General features: G+C 46.6%; 1 protein-coding gene and 1 pseudogene across 1 annotated transcript in view; both read right to left on the reverse strand.

Moving 5' to 3' along the window:
* Positions 1 to 27,394, reverse strand: part of NOX5 (NADPH oxidase 5) — a 49,118-nt gene that overhangs the window by 15,051 nt on the left and 6,673 nt on the right. The window contains exons 2-12 of the mRNA XM_021940667.2: positions 21,196 to 21,319; positions 19,171 to 19,321; positions 15,767 to 16,061; positions 14,303 to 14,537; positions 12,085 to 12,238; positions 11,656 to 11,834; positions 10,385 to 10,567; positions 8,597 to 8,729; positions 4,798 to 4,940; positions 835 to 879; positions 135 to 259 (exon numbers count right to left, since the gene is read on the reverse strand). Coding sequence (XP_021796359.1) covers positions 135 to 259; positions 835 to 879; positions 4,798 to 4,940; positions 8,597 to 8,729; positions 10,385 to 10,567; positions 11,656 to 11,834; positions 12,085 to 12,238; positions 14,303 to 14,537; positions 15,767 to 16,061; positions 19,171 to 19,321; positions 21,196 to 21,319 — 1,767 coding nt within the window. The remainder of the gene's footprint in view (positions 1 to 134; positions 260 to 834; positions 880 to 4,797; positions 4,941 to 8,596; positions 8,730 to 10,384; positions 10,568 to 11,655; positions 11,835 to 12,084; positions 12,239 to 14,302; positions 14,538 to 15,766; positions 16,062 to 19,170; positions 19,322 to 21,195; positions 21,320 to 27,394) is intronic.
* LOC101024333 lies at positions 21,319 to 26,318 on the reverse strand (annotated as a pseudogene).

The raw sequence follows: 27,394 nt of genomic DNA on the forward strand, positions 1-27,394 counted from the left end.
GAGGCAAGAGAGAGAAGAGCAGAGAGAGAGACAGGTGAAAGGAGAGGAAGGAGAAGGAATAAAGGGAGGAGGAGCAGGGAGGGCGCCTTGGGGCTCTGACCCAGGATGCAGGCAGGAGCACACTGTTTGCCCACCTGTGCATGATACTCTGCAGGATGGAAGCAAAGGGGGTGATGCCGATGCCTGCCCCGATGAGCACGGCGTGCTCAGAGGCGAAGATCCTGCGGGTGGGGGTCCCGTAAGGCCCATCGATGTAGCACTGCGCACAAGAGGGAGTCAGAGAAGGGAGATGGGGGGGTGACGCTGGTCTCCCCTGCTACCAGGGGATGTCCCCAGCGCTTCAGGACCCCCTTTATACATAAAAAGACATCTCCTGGGCTGGAACCCAGGTCTAAGTGGCTCCCAATCCAGTGCTCTTTCCACATCCTGTGCTCTCAGCACCAGCCTGGGGAGAGCTCTAGGTGTTAGAATGCAGAGCTAGTGAAAACAAGGACTCGATCCGCATCCCAGGGGTGCATGCCTGCCACTGCCGGGTGTGTGCCGTGGGTGCCCAGGAGACAGGGACAGAGAGCACGTAGCCCTGTACACTGCACACCCATCCCTGCTCCTGGAGAAGAGACAGGCCGAGTGTGAGGTGTGAGGCCGAGCACCCTTGGATATAAAGAGCAGGGGGAGGGATGTGGTTACATGACCCGGATACCTGGATGTCAGCCCATGGGGATTTGAGGAGCTTGAGTACCCACAATCACAACAGCCCCTCCTTAAAGGCAAAGACTTCATTTCCTTTGGTTGGGGCAGGCGTTCTTGCTCATGTCCACCCCTGCAGCCTCTCACCTTGATGTTACAGAATTGGTGGTTCTCCAAAAGTATCCTGGAGCCCTGCAGGGAGTAGAGCAGAGAGTTATGGGTCTTGGTGTGGACAGTATTAGGCATTTCTTAGAAGCTTCTTTGCCTTTGAAGGATAACATCAGGGATGTGCTAGTAAACTGACTTCTGGAGATAACAGTCTTGATTGTTAGCTTCTGCCCATTTCTGTGGTGTAAATCCTGCCCACCATGGCTCCCACCATAACAACTGTGTTCAATAACCAGCTCACGAAATTCCTGAAAATTTAACAGTGGCTCCTATGGTCTAGCACAAGTCAGTTTCAGGGTGTGACTGGAAAGCACTCCCCTCCTAACCTGAAATATTCTTTTCCCTCTGCCTGAAATACCCTTTCCTCTTTCCCAGCTGTCAAATTCCTTCAGTGCACACTATATCTTTCATTGTCCAGCTCATCTGAAGTTGCTATTCCTCTTTGAAGCTCTTCCCACCTTCTCCAAGCAGAGAAGCCAGGGTCTCCCCTGGCTCACAGTTCCCTGGGCCCTAGGGCTTTGCTCTGGGGTTGCAGACAGTGTGCTCCTTGGGGGAAGAGAGCAGTCCTCCTCTGTCTTCCTCAGGACTTAGAGCATGGTAGACAGTCAGCCCTGTCCGAGTCAGTATCTTTCCTTCTGGAAGGTGAAGGAAGCAGACCCCAGAACAGGCCTAAAGGAGCCTGTGCTATTTCCTGCTCTGGTGCAGGAGGCAGAGTTAGGAGTGACCTTCACAATCATCCAGGCTGAGAGCATGGGAAGGACGTGCCCACATTCCCACGGAGCTCTGGTAAATCCTGGGTCTCCTGCTGCCTCTCCAGGATCGTGACATCATGCCATGTTGCTTCTTTGTCCAGAGATGACTGAAGGCTGCTCCCCTGGTGTGGGGCATGAACTCCTGGTGGTGGTTTGAGAGTTAGGCTATGAGACAGTTCCTCTCCTTTCAATTTTCTTTAGTCCTTCTCATGGCAACGCGAAAGCCTTCCATTCTGGCTAATGCATCTCTACCACCTCTCTAACACTTACTAACCTCTTCTCTTTTTTTCCTTCCTTTTTACAAAGTGAGAAAGGAAAGAAAGAAAAGGAAGAAAGTGTGAAAGAAAGAAAGAGAGAGGGAGAGAGGGAGGGGGTGAGAGAGACAGAGGGAAGGAAGGAAGGAAGGAAGGAAGGAAGGAAGGAAGGAAGGAAGGAAGAAGGAGAAGGAGAAAGAAAGAAAGAAAGAGAAGGAAGGAAGGAAGGAAGGAAGGAAGGAAGGAAGGAAGGAAGGAAGGAAGGAAGGAAGGAAGGAAGGAAGGAAAAGGGAAGAGTGTGGAGCACCACCTCTGGCTTGGAGCCTTAGCAGACAGGCCGTCTAGCAAGAATTTAATAACATTGATTCTCATTGTTTTTACTTTCAGAGCTATCCTGTGTTCATGACATGTAATACTAGTTTTCCATTAGAGATAATAATCTTAAGACTCCTTTTGAAATACAATTAAGTTTAAAGTAATGTTGGGACGTAAGAGAAACACTAAGTAGAAAGTATTACTGGGGCAGTTATTATGCAAAAGTTGGGAGGGTAGCAGGCAGATGATTGGCTTCAGAGACACCCAGGTGATGTGTCATCCTTTCTGAACATGGTTTGACCTTAAGGCATGTTCCAAGGACCCACCATCTATGGGAAGATAAGCCAGCTGGCCCTCCTGCCTCTAGTCCCACCTTCCTCAGCCTTACTAGGCCACTGTCTTCAGAATAGGCTTCCCACCATGTGTGAGTCTCCTCTTTTGTCTTCATGTACACCAGGTCTTCGTCCTGCGGCCAGGGATCTCCGTTGGGCCTGTAGGACGTCAGCTCCAGTGACGTCCTTGTCAGATACCACAACTCCCTGTGCTGGGGGCTGTACACTCTGCTTTGTTTCAAAGCAGAAATTTCTTTATTATTTAAATCACAAATCAATAACGTTAGCTTTAAAAATACAGATATAGAAACTATTAAACAATAGTGAAAAATGTATCAGAGCACCTAACTACTCAGCATTTTCTCCATGCACTTACAGATTTTTTTCTAACACAGACATACACAATACTTTCACATAAATGGAGCATACTTTTTAGTAGCCTGCTTTTTCCACTTACTACATCTTGACAGGTTTTCCAAGTAAATACATTTAAATTGACTGAATCATTTTCTTAGGAGGTTTAATATTCTATTGTAAAGGTGATCAGCAATTTATTTAGTTATTTTCCTATTGTTGGGCATTTTGATTAGCTTCATTTTCTCATTATTGTAAATAACCACCCTCTCTGAAATAGCACTTTTCCCATCCCTACCTCTTGACACTGACTTATTTATCTTTACAGCATTTATTATCACCTGACATATTATGCATATATTTTATTTGTTCATTGTCTGTCTCCCCACCAGAAGGTAAGCAGTGACTATGCCTTTGTTACTTACTGATAGATCTCCAGCATCTAGAACAGAACCTGGAAAAAAGCAGATGCTGCGCTCCACAAATATTTGCTAAATTAACAAGGAAATTACTATATTTTGTGTGCACCCGTCCAATTAGCATTTTTTTTTTTTTTAGATGGGGCCTTGCTCTGTTGCCCAGGCTGGAGTACAGTGGCATAATCTTGGCTCACTGCAACCTCTGCCTCCTGGGTTCAAGCGATTCTCCTGCCTCAGCCTCCTGAGTAGCTAGGACTACAGGCACGCACCACCCCGTCTGGCTGATTTTTGTGTTTTTAGTAGAGACGTGGTTTCACCATGTTGGCCAGGATGGTCTCAATCTCCTGACCTCATGATCCGCCAGCCTCGGCCTCCCAAAGTGCTGGGATTACAGACGTGAGCCACCACGCCCGGCCCCCAGTTAGCTTTTAAGAATATGTCCCTAAAATGGAGTTGCTGGGCATGTAGGTATACATATTTAAAATGCTAACACATATGGCCAGGCTGCCTGCCAGAAAAGATTGTGCCAATTTATGGTGGCAGAGGTGACTGAGGTCCCAAGGAAACAGCTTTTAGTGTGTCTAGCCCACTGATCCACAATGTGCCATGACTCGTCTGATTTTGAAAGTCAGCTTCCTCCTTCAGGAAGTTTCCCTGATTAACAGCCCAGAATGTTCTGCTTTTCCTACCTACCCCTGCATATCCCAGAGCTTTGCTCCTGGTGTGGTCCTGGAAAGGTCCTCTGGTCTGGCCAAGCAGGATCTCACCTGGATCTCAACCCTGGACTTTAAATTTCCCAATGGCAAGGCAGGATTGGGCCAGGCCTGCAGACGTCTCCTATGGCAGGGTTTTCATATGTTAACCTGTCTCCCAGCCATGAGGCACAGTCTACTTAGTTTGAATTCAGCCACCCTCAGCCTCAGTGTCTATTCTTATTTCTTTAGCAGTTGCTCTGCCTCTCTCTGTTCCTCCAAAACCTGATGGCACCAGCAGCTCATCAGCTTTATAGGTTTCATCAAGGATCTAAAGAGAATAACATTGCTGATGGTGATGAGGAGGAGGAGGGGGTCCACCTGGACCCTGCTGCCTATTTCACGCAGTACTTTATGTGCATTCATTCAGTTGGTTTTTTAAATAGTCGTAAGAGAAAGGTAAGTAATAGAGGAACTACTTCTATTTTATAGATGAACAAACCAAAGGACATGCCCAAGGCCACACAGTTAGAGAGTATTAGAGCAGAGACCTGGAGGTGGGTCTTTCTGATTTCAATTCCCACTCTCTTTCTGTTGCTCTCTTCCCCCATCTAATGAGGGACATCAGACTGGGAAGGATCTGGAGTGGTAACACTTCGAGAAGGTTCTTGAACCACGGAGTCAGCAGTTGCCTAACCCCCTTGTGCTGCCATTTGTGTACACAGCAGTTGCTCAATAATTGATACTCACTGAGAAGAAGGAGGCAACTTGGTCTCTGTGGGCTTGCCAGCAGGTTGGACCCCTTCTCTCCAGTAGCCACCTACCTTGGACAACCTTTGGCTCTTTCTCATTGTCACACTCCTCGACAGCCTCTTGGAACCACAGCCCAGGGGGTCTGATACCTTGAAGGACTCATATAGCCTGTTTGTCCACTGGCCTTGGGACCGGATGTGCAGCCAGATAGTGTCTGAGCAAGAGAAGAGTGGGAGGGGAAAGGAGGTCCATAGTGACCGGCACCAGGGAGCAGGCCTCACCCCACCGGAGGGATTGGTGCTGGGCCTCAGCCCTCCAAGTCCTTGTTTGAATGTCCTTCCTCAGGACCAAACTAGCAGCCACAGCCACAGGACTCGGAGAGTTGATCTCTTTGGGACAGACCTTGAGATCTTTCTTGATGAAGTCAACCTGAGCTTAATAAGGGTACAGACTCCTGTAACAAAGAAAGGATCAGAGCAGCTCACTGGGAATTTTCTAAAGGCAGGGACTCTGCCAACTCCATCAGGCCAAGGTCTCACCAAAACAGGCCCTCCTGCTAGTCAATGGCTCTGCACACAGTAGGTGCTCAGTCCATGGTGATACCAACTGCTTTCATGGTATCCATGCCTGGAATGTAATTACTAAGGGCCTCTGTTGAATGAATGACTTATGGAAATGTGGTGTGAGGTGATGTGAGTCTTCTGCTGAGTGGTACCAAATAGAATCCACAACATCAGAGTGAGGAGGATGCAAGAGATCTCCTGCTCTGAACCCTTGTCCTTTTCTTTCTTTCTTTTTTTTTTTTAAACCACGGATTCTTTTAGCAGTCCTGCAAAGGCAGTGGATAGTCTCCTTCTCAGAATAAGGGTCTAAATACATGAAACAGGGATGGCCAACCTTTTGGCTTCCCTGGGCCACACTGGAAGAAGAAGAATTGTCTTGGGCCGCACATAAAATACATTAACACTAACAATAGCTGATGAACTAAAAAGAAAAAAAAATCACAAAAAAAAATCTCATCATGTTTTAAGAAAGTTTATGAATTTGTGTTGGGCCACATTCAAAGCTGTCCTGGGCCACATGTGGCCCAAGGGCCATGGGTTGGACAAGCTTGACATAAAGTAATATACAGAGAAATTACATATGAATCCAGTTATAATTAGTTATCAAAATGTTTAAAAAAAAAATTTTGTGACAGGAATCCATGTGCTTCTTTGTTAATACATGAATTAATGAGCTCTAGCCTCTAGCAGGCCCCAGCCAACCCTGGGAATCAGAAGCAGTAGTGAGCATAAATACTCTTGAAGCATTGGCCGCAGCTGTAACATGATAGAAAGACATCCATGGTTTTCACCGTGAAAAAGTCAGAGGTACCATTAATGCTCCTGGGGTTTGTTACTCACATTTATCGTTGAAGAAAATGCTAAATTTCAGTTAGAGGTTAGTGAAAATAAAGATGTCCCATTCAAGTTGATGAAGGAATTCATGACCTGGTGTTACCATGTATTTTACAGAGGCTTAGAGAGGTGCTTCGCAGTTTTATGAGGAGCGGATTGAAAAGTCAGGACTGGAGCTCAAGTTCTAGGATCCTAGCTCCATCCACCTTTCGGAGGTTTCCTCCTTCATTCGGGCATCAGAACCCTTAGGCGCTTGCATGCCTTGGCTACATAAATATACCCTAAAGTGCCTCAAGCAATGACTCAGACCTAGGAAGTCTCCAACAATGGTGGTTGAATTCATTCAGCCACAGTTGCTAAACTGAGTCCCACTCCTGAATCCAGTAAACAAGCTCTATAAACAAAGTTGGTATATTTACCAGCCCCCTACATGAACCCTTTCAGCTCAGGGCAGGAGACTCTCCCAGGGTCCAAGGACAGGCAGATTCCAAACTGAGACCCAGAAGAAATCCTTTCAAGAAATGGTGAAGGTCGGGCTCATGCCTGTAATCCCAGCACTTTGGGAAAGGTGGGTGGATCACCTGAGGTCAGGAGTTCAAGACCCAGCCTGGCCACCATGGTGAAATCCCAACTCTACTAAAAATACAAAAATACAAAAAAATTAGCCGTGCATGGTGGCGCACGCCTGTAATCCCAGCTACTCAGGAGGCTGAGGCAGGAGAACCTGGGAGGCAGAGGCTGCAGTGAACCGAGATCATGCCACTGCACTCCAGCTTGGGTGACAGAGTAAGACTCTAGAAAAAAAAAAGAATTGGTGAAATATAACAAGTTTGGAAAGTTAGGGGAGAAAAAGAATGGGTGAAACACACGACACACCCATATAATATTAATAATAGTCAATAACCATATTAGTATCCATACACTGCAATACCATGCAGGCATAAAAAGGAAAAGCTCTGTCTTTACTGATATACAAAGATCTCCATGACATACTGCTGCTATGAAACACTGCCTCTAGTGTGAGCCCATGTATACAAAATCTCTCCATCTGGTTAGCCATGTAGATAGAGAGAGAGAGAGAGCTGGAAGCCTATTCACCAAATAATTGGCAATGGTTTCCCTTGGATAAAATTATATGAAGGATTCTCATTTTCTTCTGTACGTATTTTGATATTGTCTGAGTTCTCTGAGAGCACAGACGTTCTTCACAGAGTAGAAAAGAAAAGGAAAAAACTAGGGAGAAAATAGCCTCACCCTCTCCAACCTCTACCTTGTTCCATGGTACGTTGAGGGCACAATTCAGGTGATTCCAAGGTAGGGGGTATGCAGCCCCACATGTGGAAACCCTGGCCTTGGGTCTACATTGTGAGCTGAGGGATCTGGGCCGGGGGTCCTTCTGGGCTGGGTCTGGGAGGCATCCTGAGTGACACTAAAGCTTGTAACCAGGATGAGTCAGAGAACCCCCAACACGCAGGGCCGGGTAACCCTCATGAGGCCAAGCAAGGGTCTTACTGTAATAGGTCACTCAAGGCCTTCCCTGTTGGAAATGTCAGTGCAAGCCACCCTTGCCATACTTGGAGGCACCTCTCATGGTGGGAAGAAGGGCAGGGGTCCAGGTGGCAGCTCCAAAAACAGCCTGGGACTGGAAGGAAGGCACGTGCATGGGTGAGAGTCAGAGGACAGCTGAGCAAAAGCATCAGCTGAACTGTTCTGTGCATGCTAGGGACCCAAAAAGCAGTGGGAATAGTTCAGGGCTGGAGGAGAAGGGTGTGAGGGATTCTGCTGCCTTGGGGCTCTATAAGGCCCAAGTCCAGGTGGGAGTAGGGAAACCTGGTCTCCCATCACAGCCCTCTTAAAAACGCCTATATCCTCTCCTAAGCCAGGTACTCCTCTGCTTAAGAACCATTCATGGCTCCCAATTGGCTGCTCCATCCATCTGGATTCCAACTTTGCTTCTGAAATCCTCCTTAGTCCCATCCTAGCTCTAACTGGCTTTGCCAGCAACATCACCTGCCTTTCATGCTCTTTTTCTCTCTCTGTATGTCCCTCCCTTCTTTCCTTGCTACTCCACCTGCCCACCCACCCCCTCCCCATAGCTCTAGCTATAGGAGACTCTTCTGAGTCTCCAGGTTCTCATGATTTTACTTCTGCTTTTCCCTCTGCCTCCTCCCCATCTCCTTCCCTATCTGTTAAACTCCTGCTAGCCATTCAAAGTCCAGCTGAATGCCCCTGTGTCTGCAAAGGCTTCTCCCCATCAAGCCAGGCCCTCCCTATAAGACTTCAGTGCAACTGGTACAGCCCTTGCCATGCCAATCGGTGTCTGCATGCCGGCTCCCACTTCAAAGAGAGCTTTTTGAGGCTGACTTTGTTTCTGGCCTTGTTCAGTGCTGTGTTCCGAGTTCCCAGCCTGTACTTGGCCCACAACAGGAACTCAGTGACTAAGTGGAGAGTGACTGGGGGAGGTCGCCGTTACCTTTCTGCTCAGGAGCACTGCTGATGGTGAAGGGGTGCCACTCATAGCGAGCGATGGTGGGGATGTTCAGATACAAGTAGTCACCAGGTCTATAGTGAAAAAAAGGGGGCCGCTTGATGAGGAGATGAGTGACCTGGGAAAGAGGAAGGAGATCAGTATCATTCCTGCAGGCCCAAAGCCACCAGGGGCTCCAGGATAAGAGGGCAGAGGCTGGGCTGCCCTCCTCCTCCATAAAACAGGCATGCCCCGAGACACGACACTCTTCTGTGCTTCTGAGTGGCGGCCCACCTCAGCAGCCAACCTGCCGATCTGGAAGTGGGCAACAATCCTACAGGGGGCAGCCAGGCTGTGTCTGAAGCGGGGCCCCTGGTTTTACCCTGCTTCTCAGGGTGTAAGCACTGCTTTTTAGTGGACCCTCTGTGACGTGTCCCTGTGATGCCTCCCTGGCTGCTCCAGCCCTTTCTTGGAACTTCGGCCAGTGCTTGGCCAGCATTCCAACCACCCATGAGCATCTCTCCTTGGACAACAACATCCTTCCAGACAATTGCTTTGGAGCACTGTGCTATCTCTAGGCCTCACAGCAATTGTATGAGGCGGGTATTATTTTCTCTCTACTTTAGGGAGGAGAAGAGGAGGCTCAGAGAGGTTAAATAACTTCCCAAGGCCACCGGGTAAGAAACCGTGGGATCTGAATGCAGCTGAGGCTGTTGGATGCCAGAGCCTAGACACACAGCACAGCCTCATTCTTCAGCCTCCCAGGTCCTCCAATGCAGTGTGTCCAGAGCTGAGCCCACCTAGAACTGCCTTCCTTTTCTCCACAGATGATACCACTCAGACACCTGGGAGACGTCCTAGACTCCATTCTCTCTGTTGCCGCAAAACATAACCAGTTGCTTCTTGAGTCTTTCTGTGATGTGCACCTGTCTCCATCCCATGGCCACTGCCTCAGTGTCAAGGCCCTCATGAACTTTCATCTTTGTGTTTGTAAGAACCTCCCCCCAAGCCCCCTCCAAGTCACCTTCCACAGAGCAACTAAAGAAATCTAACTAGAGTATAAATGATCCCAGCTTAATACCACCATCTCCTCCCAGCATGCTCAGGGGTTCCCCATGGCCTGCGGAGTGGGTCTCCCAGCTCAGGAGGCCCTTCATGAGCAGGCCTTACTCACCTCTCTGGCTTCCTCCTGGCAACTTGGCTCCAGCTATGCCTAATTACCTGTGGTCCCCCAAGCACAGTATACCCTTTCACAATTCTTGTCTTTACCATGCGGTTCCTCCTGCCAGCAATACCCTTCTTTGTCTTCTCTATCCAACAAACTCCTATTCATCCCTCAAAACCCTGATATGGCATCTTCTCCCTTATTCTGAAGTTTTCTCTGACCTCCCAAAGACAAAGGGTTTAATACCTCCAGCAACACAGCCGTGCACTGTAATGAAAGGGCTGGCTCCCCTAGAAAGCAGGACAGTGCAAAACCTTCTGTTTCTCTGTAACCTAGCTCAGGGCCTGGCACCCTGTAGGCACCAATAAATGCTTACTGAGCTGGAGGAGAATGTTCTCCCCAAAACTGGATTTTAGAGGTGTATTGCCTGCCCTGACATTCACCTTCCTAAAGTCTCCCTCCTGGAGGGCTGGACTGGGTCTTCCATTTTGCTTGTCTCCTCCATAGCAATGGGGCTGCAGCTACACTATTCCCTATTTCCTTGGGGGTCTGACGGGGTACCCAACTGTTCCACCCCACAAACTGTCTCTTGGGATGAATGGGAAAAGTCTCCCCACGGCCCTTTGTACCTTGGAGGGGAGGAGGTTGACTTCCATGATGCACACGGCTGCCATGCGGGACACTGCCAGTCCGATGGCCTTCTCCAGGAAAAACAAGATTCCAGGAACCAGCAGCCACTTCCAGAAGTTGGGCCCGTGAAAGATGAGCAGAAGCCACACGAGGAGGTAGGACAGGTGAGTCCAATAGAACACCTGTGGGGGTAGAGGGACAGTAAACTTCCAGAACTCAAGGCTTGAGGGATGGAACAGAGCCAGGACTCAGGGTTATCCGCAAAGCCAGGACAGTGCCCAGAGCCTTGACTCTCTCCTGGGGATGGAGCTGGGTAAGAGGTTGCGGTTGGGAAGCTTCTTTTTCTGGGGGCTTGGCCAAAGGAGGCTGTAAGGGAAGCTTCCTGATACCAGAGGCAAACATCTGAAATATCTGCCTGGGGAGGTTCTGGGCAGACTGGAGTGCCCCCACAGGGATCATGAGCATCAGTATCCCTGCCCCCTGACCCATTCTCAGAAGGAAGAAAGGAAAGACAGCAGTGGCTTCCTGGGAGTGAAGAAATAGCAGAAGACAATTTTAGCACCCGCTAAAGCTTTGGGATCTTGGGCAATTTCGTTACTTTTCTGAGTGTCAAATTCCTCATTGGTCAAATGAGGATTCTGATTCCTACTTCAAAGGCTTGTTGCTGGCCCAGAGTAGGTAGGTGCTCAGTATATGCCTATTTCTGATGTGGGCAGGCCAGGAGACAGTCAAGCTCTCCAAACCAAGTCCTCTGTGACTTTCTGCATCTTGAGGACGCTGGAGAGACAGAAGGGAAGATGGAACTAACATTTTCAGAGCACCTATGTGCTAGGTATGTAGTTAGTGGTTTTACATGTATTATCGCCTATAATTCCTAAAATAACATAGAGAATTACACCTCCATTTTACAGATGAGAGAACCGAGGCTTGGAAAGGTTGAGTGACCAGTAAGCAGTGGAGTAGGGATTCAAAACTTGCTGAGCCTATTGTCCATCCCCTCCCTGTGCTGTTTTAAGCCCACTTAATCTAAATAGGCTAAAGGGATAAGCCAGCAAAAAGGCAGACTCTTCCACAGCAAAACATCTACACTTGGCAGACATAAACCACAGTCCAATGGCAGAATCCAGCGGCAGGTCCCAAATCACATGCAAGTAATAGGCAGACCAGCTTGGGACCTTCCTGGGCTCTGGAGTAAATCAGAAGGGACACGGAAAGAAATGAAAGTAGAACCCTGGCCTTGGGGGAAGCAAAAGGGCAGGGACTGCGGCACCTCAAAGTGGCCACTTCTGCGGATGCAGGAACTGGAGCAGATGAACATGAGGAGGAGGAGCAGCAGCAGAGCGACACCCGTTGGGGAGGCCGAACCGTGTACCCAGCCAATGCCAGGCCGCGTGGTGAGCAGCAGCTCCCAGAACTGGAAAGGGCTGGCCTCCGCCTGAGCCTGGAGCACTGAAAACAAGCTCGGAAAGGTTAAGTGACCGCAAGACCAGCTCTTCCCACTCCATCTTCCCTTTGGAATCCCCACCCTGCACCATCAGATACTAGCACAGGCAGAAACTTTTGACCAGAGCATTGGCTTATCCAAGGCACCCCTTCTCTGCCCTTTGGGCAGGTAGTACACATAGGGGCTGGGTCCTGCATCCTGGGCTTGAAGCTGCTCAAGCTTCTCCCTAACCCAACTCTGCCCCAGATCACTCACCAAAGTTCACAATGTGGGCCACAGTGTGCATGAGGGACAGCCCCACCACCACGTAGCCCATAAGCTGGTGGAACTGGATGTTCTGGTCCAGTGGTAGGACTTGAGCCAGCCACGTGGCCCGCAGCCAGGTGAGGCAGCGTCTGAGCATCAGCACCTGGCCAGGCAGAGTGGGAGAGAGTCCTGCCTCACTCTCTGTCTGTCTTGTCCTCTTTTCCCAGCCACCTCCCTGCATCCTCCTGAGCTAGCTGTGCTTTCTGAACAGGACACTCACCAAACTCCCCTGCCCCCATGCCTTGCTGCTTCCCTGGATTCACACCTGGGACCGCTAGAGGAGGGTCTCCAGAATTGCGGTGGGAAGAGAAAGTTACAGAATGTCTATTTGTATTAATTTTTATCTAAACACATGAGAAACATCTATACTTTCACTAATATTTAATACATGGGCCAGGCACAGTGGCTCACTCCACTAATCCCAGCACTTTGGAAGGCTGAGACAGTAGGATCACTGGAGCCTAGGAGTTTGAGACCAGCCTGGGCAACACAGTGAGACCCCTGTCTCTATAGAAAAAAAAATTGTTTAATTAGCTGGGTACAGTGGCACGCACCTGTAATCCTAGCTACTTAGGGGGCTGAGGCAGGAGGATTGCTTGAGCCCAGGCGTTTGAGGTTACAGCAACCTATGACCACTCTACTGCACTCCAGCCTGGGTGAGAGAGGGAGACCTTGTCTCAAATAAATAAAATATATCTGTTGACTTGGTGTCCTCATTCAGTCCATATGTCAGATGGGCACGTGCCGTGTTAGTTCTCAAGGTGCCTTGCAGGAGGACCAGACTTTCCCAAATGTGGAGTGGTTGACCAGGGTTCTCTCATTACTCATTTGCTTTCAGTATATTTATGTTTGCCAAGGATGTGGACTTGTAGGGCACAGTATTTGACTTTACCAAAACTAAGCTAACTACCCCTCACAGGAAGGACAAGTAGCTTTAAAAGTTTCCCAGCAGAGAAACCACAGATTAACAGTTGTGCTAGTAATGCAAGAGCAAATGACCAAGAAAATAAATCACACGTCTCCCACTCCTGGAATGAAGTCTTTGTCAGCTCGTTGAGCTGTTAACACAAAACCCACTCTAGGGATGGGTACCCCATTTTGCAAGATGTGATTATTACACATCGTATGTATCAAAACATCCCACGTATCAAAACATCCCATGTACCCCATAAATATCTACACCTACTATGTGCCCACAAAAATTAAAATCATCAATTAAAAATAATAAAAATAAATTTAAAATAAAACCTATAAAACCCACTTTAACGAAAAGCTGATATCCAGAAGCGTATCTGAGCTAGAGATGGGCATCCCTGCTCATCAGTGATGAATCTTCCCCTGTAGTTACGTTGTGCCATTAGTCTATTAGCTAATGATAATAGGGCATGCATATAAGCATATGTTTTGTTTTAATGGTAGGAGTTGTGTGATCAAAAACTCTTAGAGGTCAGGTGTGGTGGCTCATGCTTGTAATCTCAGCAGTTTGGGAGGCCGAGGAGGGCGGATCACCTGAGGTCAGGAGTTCGAGACCAGCCTGGCCAAAATGGTGAAACCCCATCTCTACTAAAAATATAAAAATAAGCCGGGCGCAGCGGCGGTCACCTGTAATCCCAGCTACTGGGGAGGCTGAGGCAGGAGAATCACTTGAACCTGGGAGGCAGAGGTTGCAGCGAGCTGAGATTGTGCCATTGCAGCTGGGAGACAAAAGCGAAGCTCCATCTCAAAACAAACAAACAAGCAAACAAACAAACAAACAAACAAACAAACAAAAACACCTCTTAGAGACCTCATCCAGGAGCCAGAGAACCACATTCCAACTCCATGGTCTGGTATTCAAGGCTTCTTACAGGATTTCTTCTTGAAGGCAGACCTGCACTGGGGTCTACCATAGGGGAGTTGTGAAGATCAAATGGAGCCTGCTCAGCACCGTGCCTGGTACATACTGCACAAAATTGCCACCTATGTTATTATTTACCAACTGTGTGACTGTGGACAAGGTACTGTCCCTCTCTGGGCGGCATCCTCCACCTCTGGGCGTTTGCCCAGCTGATTTCTAAGGTGTCACCATGCCCTGACATTTCAGGTGTCCTCTGTGGGTCGCTCTGTCTAGGAGGAGCCCACTTCAGCTCCTAACATTTTCAGAGCACTGTATGCTGGCAGAGCCTACCGCGATGAAGCTGCAGTCGAAGTTGAGGCACTGGCCGCAGCCCTTGGCCACCATGACGCTGGCGCCGAGGTGACGGTGCGCGCCGGCCGCCAGCGCGAAGAGCAGCACGTGGAGGCCTGCATAGGCGGCCAGGCAGAACAGCTGACTGCGGTGGTTGTGCCAGTAGGCGCGGGTCAGCTGGCGCGGCTGGTGCGGGCGTGGGCGGGGGGCAGGGGCCATCAGCCAGCTGGCAGCGCTGCGAGAGAGAGGCGGGCTCCGCTCAGAGGGGAGCGGTGGGGTGGGGACCACCCATATCTAAACTTAAAGACCCCCTCCAGCTGTGGCCGACCAAGTCTGGCAAGCAGGCCGGCTTTCTTCACACCAGGAATCAGAGAGGTCAAGTGGCTTGGTCACAGTCGCACAGCTCCGTGGAGTTGACAGGGGACTCCGGTCTGCCTAATGCCACAACCGTGGCTATTTTTATTACTTCTCTTTACTTTCCAATTTTAAAAGAGGCAATCGAAAAGGATGGAAGAATCTGAGATATGTTTTGGTAAGTAAGCCCCAAGAAAGTTAACACGCAGGTGCCCAGTGCGGGGGCTCACGTCTGTAATCCCAACACTTTGGGAACCCAAGGCGGGCGGATCACCTGAGGTCAGGAGTTCGAGACCAGCCTGGCCAACATGGCGAAACCCCGTCTCTACTAAAAACATAAAAACTAGCCAGGCGTGGTGGCTGGCGCCTGTAATCCCAGCTACTCGGGAGGCTGAGGCAGGAGAATCGCTTGAACCCGGGAGGCGGAGGTTGCAGTGAGCTGAGATCATGCCACTGCACTCCAGCCTGGGCAACAGAGTGAGACTCAGTCTCAGGGAAAAAAAAAAAAAAAAAAAAAGAAGTTAATACACAGGAAGAATGAACTACAAAACCGGCTCTATTCAGAGCCTGGATTCGGACAGACGGGTCTTGTTGTTACACTCTTATTTTCTCCACAGCACTTATTAATTTCGTGCTTCTCTAGTTTATGTGTTTGTTTATTGGTGTGAATGACCTGTCTCTCCACCTGGAACGGAGTCCCAGCAGGGTGCAGACCTCATTCACTGCGTTATTCAGAACAGTGCCGGGGGCATAGAAGTTGCTTAAACATTTGTTGCATAAATAACTACCTTTGTTAATTATTTGTGTGATCCTAGGCAACTTACTTCAGGCGAAGTAACTTCCTTTTTAAAATGAGTATTGCTATAAAATGCACTGGTATATGCATAAGTGGTCAGCACACAGTAGGTGCCTCATACCGTGAGTTGATTCTGCAGACACTACAGGAAGTGGAAGCAATGAAGATAGCTGCCCTGCAGGACACTCAAGAGTGGGTTAAACTAGGGAGTGCAGGGGCGGGGCGGGGCGGAACCGCGGTGAGTTCCTGCCACACTTCCGACCAGGAGTCTAACGCTGCTGCGGACAGTGCCAATCCCCGAGACTCGGCCGTACCTGATGGTCAGGTTCTCCATGACTCCGGGGAAGCGCTGCAGCTCGTCCCGGAGCTCCTCGAAGGTGATGGCCCCATTGCCGTCCGTGTCGGCCGATTCGAAGAGCGCCAGCGTCAGCTGGTCCAGCTTCTCGTCGGGCAGCGAGATGGCGCTCTCGCGCAGGCACGACTGCAGCACAGTACGCAGCTCATCCGGGTCAATGGAGCCACTGCCTGTCCCGAGTGGGGATGAAGCCGCGTGGGAGCCTGCCCCAGCACCCGACTCTGTACCTGCAGACGCCCCCTGCCATGCACACACTGCAAGAAGTGGTGGGCCTCTTCTGTTTACCCACCTCCAGCTTTCTGCCCATCAGCTCTCCTTGAGGGTACAGACCATGCAACTGAAGGACCAAATGCCACCTTCAGCTCAGAAACCTTCCATGGTTCCCGACTGCCTAGCTCAAGAGCAATGGACGCCTCCCCACGGGTGGAGAATCTTTGGCTTCAGTGGATGCCTGTCTCCAGAATCTGTAGCTTCCGAAGTACTACTCAACTTCCAAGACCATCTGCCCAGAAAATACACCTGCTTACTTAATCTATAAGGGGTTGTGTGCCCACAGCCTCAATTATCCAAAGGCACACTGTTATGTGGGTTAGTGCTGAGGGAGTGTGCCTTGTTCAGCTTGGAGCAAATGCTCTGTTTATCATGTTGTCTTGAGAGGGGCCACAGCTAGGCATTCTAGTCCAGCGGTGTGGCCTTATGTAAACATGGGCGGTTGAAAGTGATGGGATAAGCAAGCCAAATCTACCAACAGAGATGCCATTTTTATTTTATTCTTCCTGAGCAGCAGAGCCCGTGATTAATGATCTCTTGGCCTGCTTTGGATGTGGACACACCCAGTGTGGCATCCTGCTCCCTGCCCCTCCTTAACTGTGCAATAGTGGACTCTAAGTCCTCTGCGGTAGTGGACCTCACTTTGCTCATCTCTAAAATGAGAGCAATCATTTCTCCCTCTCAGAACTGGTTCAAGCAAACTAGATGATGGTAAAACACCTAATGCAGTATCTGGAAGACGGAAATTGCATATACATGGAAATTCTCATTAGTGTTGTGACTTCGACCCAAGCCAAAGTCCGTAATCACATTACGATGCAAAATCTATTAGAGTATATGATACCACTCTCCAGTCACACCTCCTGTTCTGCCTTCCTAGTGAAGAGCCACGATGGCAGCAGGTTTCTGGACTCATCCAGAGGACCAGTCTCCCCCTGGCCCCTTCATGGCCTCTTCTATCTGCTTGAATCTCTCTGTTGGCCAATTTCAAATCCAGGGTCCTCCTTCACAATAATTCTCAAGTACACATTCTCCTTCCTTCTCCCTCTAACCTTTCATTCTACTGACTCTAAGAATATCCCATCCCTGGGTGAAACAGAAGCCAGCTACCTGTTTCCTGCCCTCCTGCATCAGGGCAGCAAAGTGAACATTGCTGAAGAAAAGCTTTTCAGAAGGCAGGTCCATCCCTGTGAATCCCTTGCTCAGCACTCTTTGATGGCTCCCCGTTGTGCATAAGTTAACTAATTTAACCTTCCTCTCAACCCCATGAGTATGAAATATTATTATCATAATTCCTATTTGATAAATAAATTGAGGCACAGAGAAGTTAAGCCACTTGTCTAAGATCATATAATAAGTGATGGAACTGAGATTTGAACTTAGGTAGCTTGTACTTAGAGTCTTAAATACTACACGATGATGCATTATACATATGGTGGAGTATAATGCAGCCACTAAAAATGACACTATAAGTACAGTGAGTTACCACTTCACACCCATTAGGATGGCTATTATCAAAAAGCAGAATAGAAGGCCAAGCACAGTGGCTCATGCCTGTAATCTCAGCACTTTGGGAGGCCAAGGCGGGTGGATCACTTGAGGCCAGGAGATCGAGACCAGCCTGGCCAACATGGTGAAACCCTATTTCTACAAAAAATACAAAAATTAGTGGGCATGGTGGCAGGCACCTGTAGTCCCAGCTACTCAGGAGACTGAGGCTGGAGAATCACTTGAACCTGGGAGGTGGAAGCTGCAATGAGCTGAAATCATGCCATTGCTCTCCAGCCTGGGCGACAGAGCGAGACTCCATCTCAGAAAAAAAAAAAAAAAAAAAATGCAGAAAATAAGTGTTAGCAAGAATGTGGAGAACTTGGACCACCTGTACATTACTGGTAGGAATGTAAAATAATGCAGCCATTGTGGAAAACAGTAAGGCAGTTCCTTAAAAACTTAAAAATAGAATTACCATGTCATCAAGCAATTCCCCTTGAAGAATTGAAAGCAGGGACTCAAAGAGATATTTGTGCACCAATGTTCATAGCAGCATTAATCACGATAGTTAACAGGTAGAAACAGCCCAAATGTCCACTAATTAGTGAATGGATAAACAAAATATGGCATATACCTACAATGGAATCTTATTCAGCCTTAAAAAGGAATAAAATTATGTCACATGCTATGACATGGATGAAGCTTGAAGATACTATACTAAGTGACATAAGCCAGATACAAAATGACAAATATTGTATAATCCCACTTAGATGAGGTGCCTAGAGAAGTCAGATTCTTGGAGACAGAATGTATGAATAGAATGGTGGTTGCCAGGGACTAGAGGAGGAGGAATGGGGAATCAGTACTCAGTGGGCACAGAGTTTCAATGGAAGGATGAAAAGGTTATGGAGATGGAGGGTGGTGATGGTTGTACAGGAATGTGAATGTATTTAATGCCACTGACCTGTACACTTAAAAATGGTTAAGATGGTAAATTTTACATTATGTATATTTTACCACGATAAAAAATGATACTGTAAAGCAATATATTTTTACATTTCAAAATGTTCATTTTTGTAAGTGAAAAAAAGCAGTATGTATAGTATAATCCCATTTTGTTAAAAAAAAAAAGGTGTGTGGGGTGTGTATGTGCAACCAGTTAGAAGGCAATATAGCAAAATGTTAGGGGTGATTTTTGTGTTCTTTCTTATACCACTCTGTATTGTCTCCAATGTTCATAGTGAGCTTATACTGCGATGAAAAGGAAAAAACAACAGATTTTTTTTTTTTTCAAACATAGAAAAGAACAAAAGAAGGTTCTGGCCTCTGGTAAGTTGAATAGAAGGCATTTGTCTCCTGTGCCAGAGCCCCCCTTTTCTCCCCACTGCCCCAGAAAGGGAGGCAGGGATCAGACAGAGAGACTGGGGACTGGGGGAGAGAAGAGAGGGAATGAAGTGTCAGCCTCACCTGGAGAAACCAGTCCCAGGCTGGGCTCAGGAGGCCGGGATGGCACCTCCAGGCCTGCCAAGGTGAAATGGCCAGTTCTCACTGAGGCCCCCACTGCTCTCCCCACCGCAGCCCACACCCAGGAAGAGCCCTTACCATCGATGTCATACACCTGGAAGAGGAATTTGAGTTTGTCCATGGGGCTGCCGTGGATGAGCAGGGCCAGTGCCTCCTGCAGCTCCTGGAGGGTGATGGTGCCACTTCTATCGGAGTCAAATAGGGCAAAGAATCGCTCTGCAAAGAAGGACTGTGGGCGAGAAGGGTGGAAGACAGCACAACTGTGGCCGCAGGGCCTGGGCTTTGAATTCGTTCACTATCTCCCTGTGTCTGGGGTGGTGGTGGGGGGCTGCACCATGGGGTGGTGGTATTCAGGCAGGACTCAGATGCCTGAACACCCATCGTGATCCGCTCTAGTGGAAGACCTGTTCCGATCCCTGCAGTAAGGATGGGCTTGACTTGGGCTTCAGGCTCCCTTCAGGCACTGGGCTTTGTAATTTGTGTGGACTCTTTGCCCCCTACATACAATCACTCCCACCAGCCTTTAAATCTCAGCCTCTGGGTGGCCCCTTAACCAACATGGGAAAGGGTCAGACAGAGGGTCCTCCTGCGGGCTCCTTCCAGCCCTGTCTCACCTCACTTGGGGTGAGTGCAAGGGATGAATGAATCCGGGAAGGACTGACAGATTTCACTAGAAGATCTGAGTCCCTTCTTTTGCTTGTTCTTAAGGCTGCCTACATTTTATACTAAGGCTTGTTCTTTTTTTTTTTTTTTTTTTTTTTTTTTGAGACAGAGTCTCGCTCTGTCACCCAGGCTGGAGCGCAGTGGCGCGATCTTGGCTCACTGCAAGCTCCGCCTCCTGGGTTCACGCCATTCTCCTGCCTCAGCCTCCCAAGTAGCTGGGACTACAGGCGCCCGCCACCACGCCTGCCTAATTTTTTGTATTTTTTAGTAGAGACGGGGTTTCACCGTGTTAGCCAGGATGGTCTCGATCTCCTGACCTTGTGATCCACCCACCTCGGCCTCCCAAAGTGCTGGGATTACAGGCATGAGCTACCACGCCCAGCCAAAGCTTGTTCTGAATCACCAGTTCCCTTATTCATTCACTGAGTAGTCTTGTGCTGTGTAGCCTCTGCCTGCCAGGCCTGGTGTTAGACCCTGGGAGCACAGAAATTAAGAAGACAGGCTTGGATGGGTGTCCCAAAGATGCTGTGTCCTGGGATGCTCCCCTGAAGGCAGGGGGAGGACGCTGTGGAGCTCTAGTGTCTGACTTAATAAAACCATGAGGGACTCACAAGTATGAGGTATAGGCCGAAGGCTGCTGTGGACTGACAACCTTGCCTTGGCTTTCTTCTTCATCGCAGAATCCCTGGGTAGTACTTTTATCAGTCTCTACCATCCTGAATGCTCTTTGTCTTAAGATGTTTTACACCCTCCCATTTGGATGAGATTATCTCATTAGGCAGAATGGGATTTTTTCCTTTTTCATATTTGCTGTGGGAGGAGGCGTGGCGTTAGAGTTCTGAGTAGTATCCCCAGGACCAGCAGGGGAGGGTCCTTCTGATTCAAGCAGGGCATTCAGATGCTCATCGGCTAGTCCCTGTCAAGGAACAGGCCACTATTCAATGCTAGTCCCGAGGACAGCTGGGAGAGGCTGGCGTTTTAGGCTCAGTCCTCTCTTCTCTGCTGATGTCTCCTGTGTGTCAGGGCATGCAGGCTGTGTGGAGTGGGCAGGGTAGCTGTGGAGCCTGGAGGACTGGGAACAGTGTGCCACGGCAGACAGGGCTTTAATGGGTATAGACCATTGACAAGCTTATCTTGAGAGGAAGCTTAAGTCAGAGCATCCGCTCTGCCCATGAGCCTAGTGGAAATTGTGAGGTTAATCATAATGCTTAAGATTTGACAAGCTACTGACTTCCAACTTCATGTGTTGTTTCGAAGACCCAGGAGGCTATGACTTCTAAGAGGAATGGGAGGGTGCCAGAAACATCCCGCCAGCCCTGCTACAAGGTGGAGACCTCAGGAACCCCAGGGAGCTCCCTTTCCCTCCTTGTAAGGACTATGCCCTGAGAACCAGAGCACATAACAATAAATGCAGGGCTTCCACCTTGGTCCAACACTTGCCTCTTTCACATGCAGAGCTGATTTGAATTCTTGCAAGCTGATCTCCCCATCTTCTCCCGCAATGGTCTTAAACTGCTGAGTCACCCACCGGAGCCACCTGGCATCCTCCTCGGCACTCATGGTGCTGGGAGGCAAAGGAAACAGGTTTACGGGCTTGGGGTGGCCAAAGCTTTATGAGGTCTCATGGTGGTCCTAGGGCCTCCGCCTTGCTCTAACTAGGGCCTTAGGCCTCTCCGAGTTGAATTGGGTCAATCAGTTCTGGCTGTGGACTGGAGCTTCCCACAGCCGTTTCTCCTCCTCTCTAAGCCTCAGTCTCTTCCTCTTATCCTGAGTTGGCTGGCCCAGGCTTGCTTCTCTTTAGGTTCTGAAATGACAGGGCCTGAGTGAGGTGGACCCACACTGTGGGGATCAGGTCAGAGAGTGGCATGCTGCGACTGCATTAATTAACATCATGACAACAATGACTTTCCATCTTGCGTTTACACAGATCTTTATGGCTTTCCAAGTATTTCCCAACACCACTACTTCCTTTGGTCTCTCTGACAGCCTCGTGGGCTCAGACATTTTGCAGAGAAGAAATAGGCCCAGAGCAATTAAGTAACTTAGCTAAATGTATTCAGCAAGTTAGAGACAGAGATAGAATTCAAATCCAAGTCCAGTATTTTCTTCCATTCTGCCCCACCCAAAGCCTCCACCCTCTGCTTAAATGCTTGTAGTACAAGATGGACCAAGCCAGGATTCAGCCCTCAGGTCTTAACTCTTCAGGCCCAGGTTGTCTTCTATGATGTCACCAGGATATTGGCTGTCTAAAACCCTCACAGGTGGGCTGTCTGTACTGTGATCTGAACAGAGGTGAGTGATGAAATTAGGACTCTTCCGTGGCATCAGGACCCAGGAAACCAAAATTGAGGCAGTGAGTGAGGAGTTACAGATTCTTGTTACTGTAAATGTCCGCCTAGGAGAATGGCCTTGTCTATAGCTCAGAAGTGTAACATAACCCTAAATGAGTTAGCTACAGTAATCCTCATTCTTTGTGGATTTTGTATTTGCAAACCTGCCTACTTCCTAAAATTCATATGTAACCCCTGAATCAGTACTCACAGCCCATCTGTAGTCATCCGTGGACATGCACAGAGCAGTGGAAACTGAGTCACCCACTGGTTTACTCCCCACTGAGGCTGAGCAAGGCAACGATGCATGCTTTCTTGTTTCAGCTCTCAGACAGTAAGTGTCCTTTTCATGATCTATCTAGTACTACATTTTTCACACTTTTGTGTTTTTTGTTGGTGTTTTCACTGTTTAAAACAGCCCCCAACCATAATGTTGCGGTGCTGTCTAGTATTTCTAAGCGAGCAAAGACTGTACTGTGCAGTATGGAGGAAGTATGTGTCAGGCACAAGTGACAGTGCTATTGGCCATGAGTTCAATGCCAACGAATCAACAATACCTATTTTAAAGATGTCTTTAAATAGAAACACACATAGAACAAGGCGACTTATTTGACAAAAATATTGTGCCCTGAGGCTCACATGAACCTAACTCTATATTTCCTTCTAAGAACAGTGATTCCAAATTCACCAATTCAGTGTTTGAGGTGACTTTATAGAACATGAATGAGAATTGATTTTATTTTTAAAGATTAAATAAATGTTAAAAATAAATGTACCAGTTTTCACATAAGCAACTAGACAAAGAATAAAATACATATCACACAAATGTAAGTACATACTACTAAATATAAAGTCAGAAATTAATGTATTAGAAAATCAAAAAAAGTCAAAATAATACATTTATTTCAATTATGGAAATGGTTTTACAGATGTATGCATATAATACTTCTCCCTTATCTGTGGGGGATACTTTTTAAGCCCCTTAGTGGATGCCTGAAACTGCAGATAGTAGCAAACCCTATACAGACTATGTGCAGCCTATATAATACATACCTATGATAAAGTTTAATTTGTAAATTAGCTACAGTAAGAAATTAACAATAACTAATAAAATAGAACAATTATAACCATGTACAATATACTGTAATACAAGTTATGTAAATGCGGTCTCTCTCTCTGAAAATATGTGATTTTACTGTACTCATCCTTCTTCTTCTTGAGATCTGTGGATCTGATAACAGAGAGAGCGACTAAGTGACTGAGGGGTGGGCAGCGTGTATAGCGTGGATTCACTGAACCAAGGTGGGACAGAGCAGAAAGGCTCGAGATTTCATCAGGCTACTCAGAATGGCTGCAATTTAAAACCTATGAACTGTTGATTCTAGAATTTTTCATGGGATATTTTTGACCTTGGTTGACCATGGGTAACAAACCATAGAAAGTGAAACTGTGTATAACAGGAGGCTATACTGCCCCTCAATACTCATCAAATTATTCTTTTCCTTTTTCTTTATTTTTTAAAAATCATGGTCTTATTTTTTATGCGAGGACAAATCATAGTAAATTAAAGGGAATTTAAGAATATTTTAAAAGAAATAACAATTTTAGGTAGGCAAATCAGGAAGATAACCATCACACAAGCCAAGGCTATATGATTCTTCCACAAGCCCCAGGGTAAGACATTGATGCCATGGTTTGTCAAATATTCCTTGCCAGTACACATTGGGTAGCCACAGGTATTGTTTACTATTTCACTGAGTCCTGGGCAGAAGTTTTGTTCCAGAAATTCATTAGGCAGCAAAGCTGTAAAACCAGAATGTTGAAGTACTTAAACCATAACAGCCAAGATGCAGTGGTTGCGAGATTTACTAACAGACCTGAAAAAACCATCATAAACACAAAAGAGATGCTCATGAGAAGCATTGCTATGGAAACCACACTGACCTGCTGCTATGGCCAGTGCCAAATAAGTCACCATCATGAGGGTAAACATTATGATGAAGAAGGTGTCCACCTTTGTATTTAATCCTAACAAGATTAGGATTATTATACAGCATTATTTTTATAATGCAGGTATCATTATACAGGTAAATATAGTACTTGATAACATCTTGCTGGGTAGTAAATTAGATAACAGTTTTCCAAAGAAATAAGATGACACTCTGTAGTATCCACTAAGATATTTGTGTATAAAGAGCTTCTCTAGCACAAAGAGAGCTCTATGACCGATATGCTGCTGAAACACTGGCTGGTGGTCAAGGAGAGAACCCTGGCTCTATTCAGGATTTCAGTAGAATCATTTTTTAGCCCAAAGTAAACGGCACCTATAACCAGCCTGAGTATGGTTGTGACAATTACCTGAGCTATGGAGGCCGGGAATTTACCCAGCAAGTTTTTGAATAAATGTATGAAAACACATCTGAGAGAAGGAGGTGGCATAGGTGACCTTGAAAGCTGAGATCTTCTTCTTTTTCTTACCCTCTGAGAGTTGATCTAATTCAGCTTTTGTTTCTCTGTTGAAGGAGGAGTTGACATAAAACTCAGCTAATTTTTCTGTGAGTGGCTTATCTCTCTTAGCAGTCTCCATCGTCTCCGTGGCTTCACGGTCTTCTTCCTCTCTGTTTAATACCACAGCAGTGAATCTCTATTAATGACACCCAGGAAGAAGCCTGCAGGGTTATTATTGAACTCATAGTGGTAACCAGTTGACGCAAAGTACCCCAAGGCCTCCTAAGCAGGCCCATGGAACATTCCTCTTCCTGAGGCCAATAAGGTGAGGCTATCAAACAACTTGAAGATGGAATATCGAGGCTGATGAATGGGGAGAAGATGATTGTTCATCCCTGCTTAGACATCCTTTTCGGCAACAAAAAGGTCAGCATTTGCTGTGCTTGAGTCCAATCCAGTTGTGGGCTCATCCAAGAACAAGATGAGAGGATCAGTAATAGGCTCCATTCCTATACTAGTCCTTTTTCTTTTTCCTTCTGACACACTGCAGATAAATTGAATTCTAACCTTGAAATCTACTGCTTTATCCAGACCTAACTCTTGAATGACCATATTTATCTATTCATTTCTTTCACGATTCATCACAGTTGTTGGAAGCTGAAGAGCTTCCGAGAACTGTAAATGTTCTCTCACCGTTGGGGTGCTCATCATGACATCATCTTGTAACATGTAACCTGAATTACATTTGAATTTGGTAGGTTGAGGTGCTGTGTTCATCAGAATGTCTCCAGATAATACACGTGGGTCTTTCCTTGAAACTAAGACATCTAATAATGCCTCCACTTGTGGGTCCTAGAATGGCACTGAGGCCAGGTTTCACGATCCCATTGGTATTCAATTGTATTTGTTTCTCAACCGGTTTTTGACCATGTAGAAAGCTGCTCTTCACTTTTTCTCGAAAACAGATGTTATGAAAACACAGCTCTTTCAGTAAATGCTTTCAGGTCTTTGGAGGTCATCTTGGGTAAGCCACTGGTGTTTCTTTGTGACACTGGGATAAAAACTTTGACATTACTGGAAGACATCTGGAGAGTTTCTGCCTTTCTTTCCAGACACACACTCTCAGCGCAAATGGCTTTCACTATTTACTCACTCTGCTTAATAGCGCTTGGGTTTATTCGAAGTTTTCAGTCTCAGGATCCATGTGCTCAGAGGCAGAACATTGACCATCATTTATATAAATATTGAGATGAGTCAGCTGGACCTTCCAAACAAACCCTAAAGAAGCAGCTTCCACTTAATAATGCCACCAAGCATGTGCACTGAGCTTTCTAAATCATGAAGAGCTTTCTCGAATTCTCCCAGGCTCCTTTCCAGTCTGCCTCCTTTCATGTCAAAGTATCCATTTTAAATATGCAGATTATGGTACATCAATTATGCCTCAATATAGTGAAAAACAAGTTGGTTCTTTGAAAAAACTAAGAAGAAAAGCATGATTAAGGATAAAAAAGAACAAAACCTCCAAATATACATTAATATTGAGAAAGGCAATAGAACTACAGATAAGGAAAGGGCTACTGAACTATAAGAATACTGTGTGCAAATGTTTGGTGGATTTAGAGAAATGGATTAGCTCCCAAAGAAGGTAACAATCTGAACGGACCAATAATTATTTAAGAATTCAAAATGGCAGTTAGGCCAGGTGCGGTGGCTCACGCCTGTAATCCCAGCACTTTGGGAGGCCGGGGCAGGCAGATCACGAGGTCAAGAGATCGAGACCATCCTGGCCAACATGGTGAAACCCTGTCTCTACTAAAAATACAAACATTAGCTGGGCATGGTGGCACACGCCTGTAGTCCCAGCTACTTGGGAGGCTGAGGCAGGAGAATCACTTGAACCCGGGAGGCAGAGGTTGCAGTGAGTTGAGATCGCAGATGCTGTCTCAAAAAAAAAAAAAAGAGAGAATTCAAAAGGGCAGTTAAATGCCAACCATTGAAAATAACGTCAGGACCAGCTTGTTTTTAGAGCCGAGTTCTATCTAATCTTCAAAGAATGATAAACCCAATGGTAAACCATCTTAGATCATAGAAAGAGATAGTAAGATTCCCAATTCATTTTACAAAGCAAGCATTACCCATTTCCAATGAAAAGAGCATACGAAAAGGAAATTCTGTACAAGTTTAACTTATACAAAGCTTTAAGTAAAATACAACCGAATTAAATCTAGAAGTTTACTTAAAAAAAAAACAGCCTTAGTTTAGTTAGTTAGAACCTAATTCGTTAGTTAGAATTACTTAGTTTAGTAATGTAAGGATGGGTCATTATCAAGACACCTATCAACATAATTTTTGATGTCAACAAATTAAAGAAGAAAAATAGTTTTTATCATGTCAATAAATGCTAAGGAAGCACCTGATAAAGTTCAACATTCATTCTTATTAAAACTATAAGAAAAATGGGAAGAAATTACCTAAACATAGCATGGATGTTTACAAACTAGTAATTTTTTCTCTTGTTCTATGATATTTGCAATGTTTATTTAGTTTCTCTAGTTTAATACATTAAATTCAATCTCCAAATACTAGGTATTAGTGATGGCTAGTTTCTGGGCTCAAGGGAAATAGACCAAAATCATTGATCTATATCTATCTATATTTATATGCATATAAAAATGAATATCTATATCTATATCTATATTCATATTTATTTACATCTTTACTATCTTATTAGCCAAAACAGTTACAAATGGAAATTTTTAAAAATCATATTGATAATTGTTATTAAAAGTTGGATAATTAAATAAATGCTTTTGGCAAAATGTCTACATAGAAGAAAACAATTAGATAACTACTGTATATTA

The sequence above is a fragment of the Papio anubis genome, chromosome 7 (assembly GCF_008728515.1).
Source record: "Papio anubis isolate 15944 chromosome 7, Panubis1.0, whole genome shotgun sequence".
Lineage (NCBI taxonomy): Eukaryota > Metazoa > Chordata > Mammalia > Primates > Cercopithecidae > Papio > Papio anubis.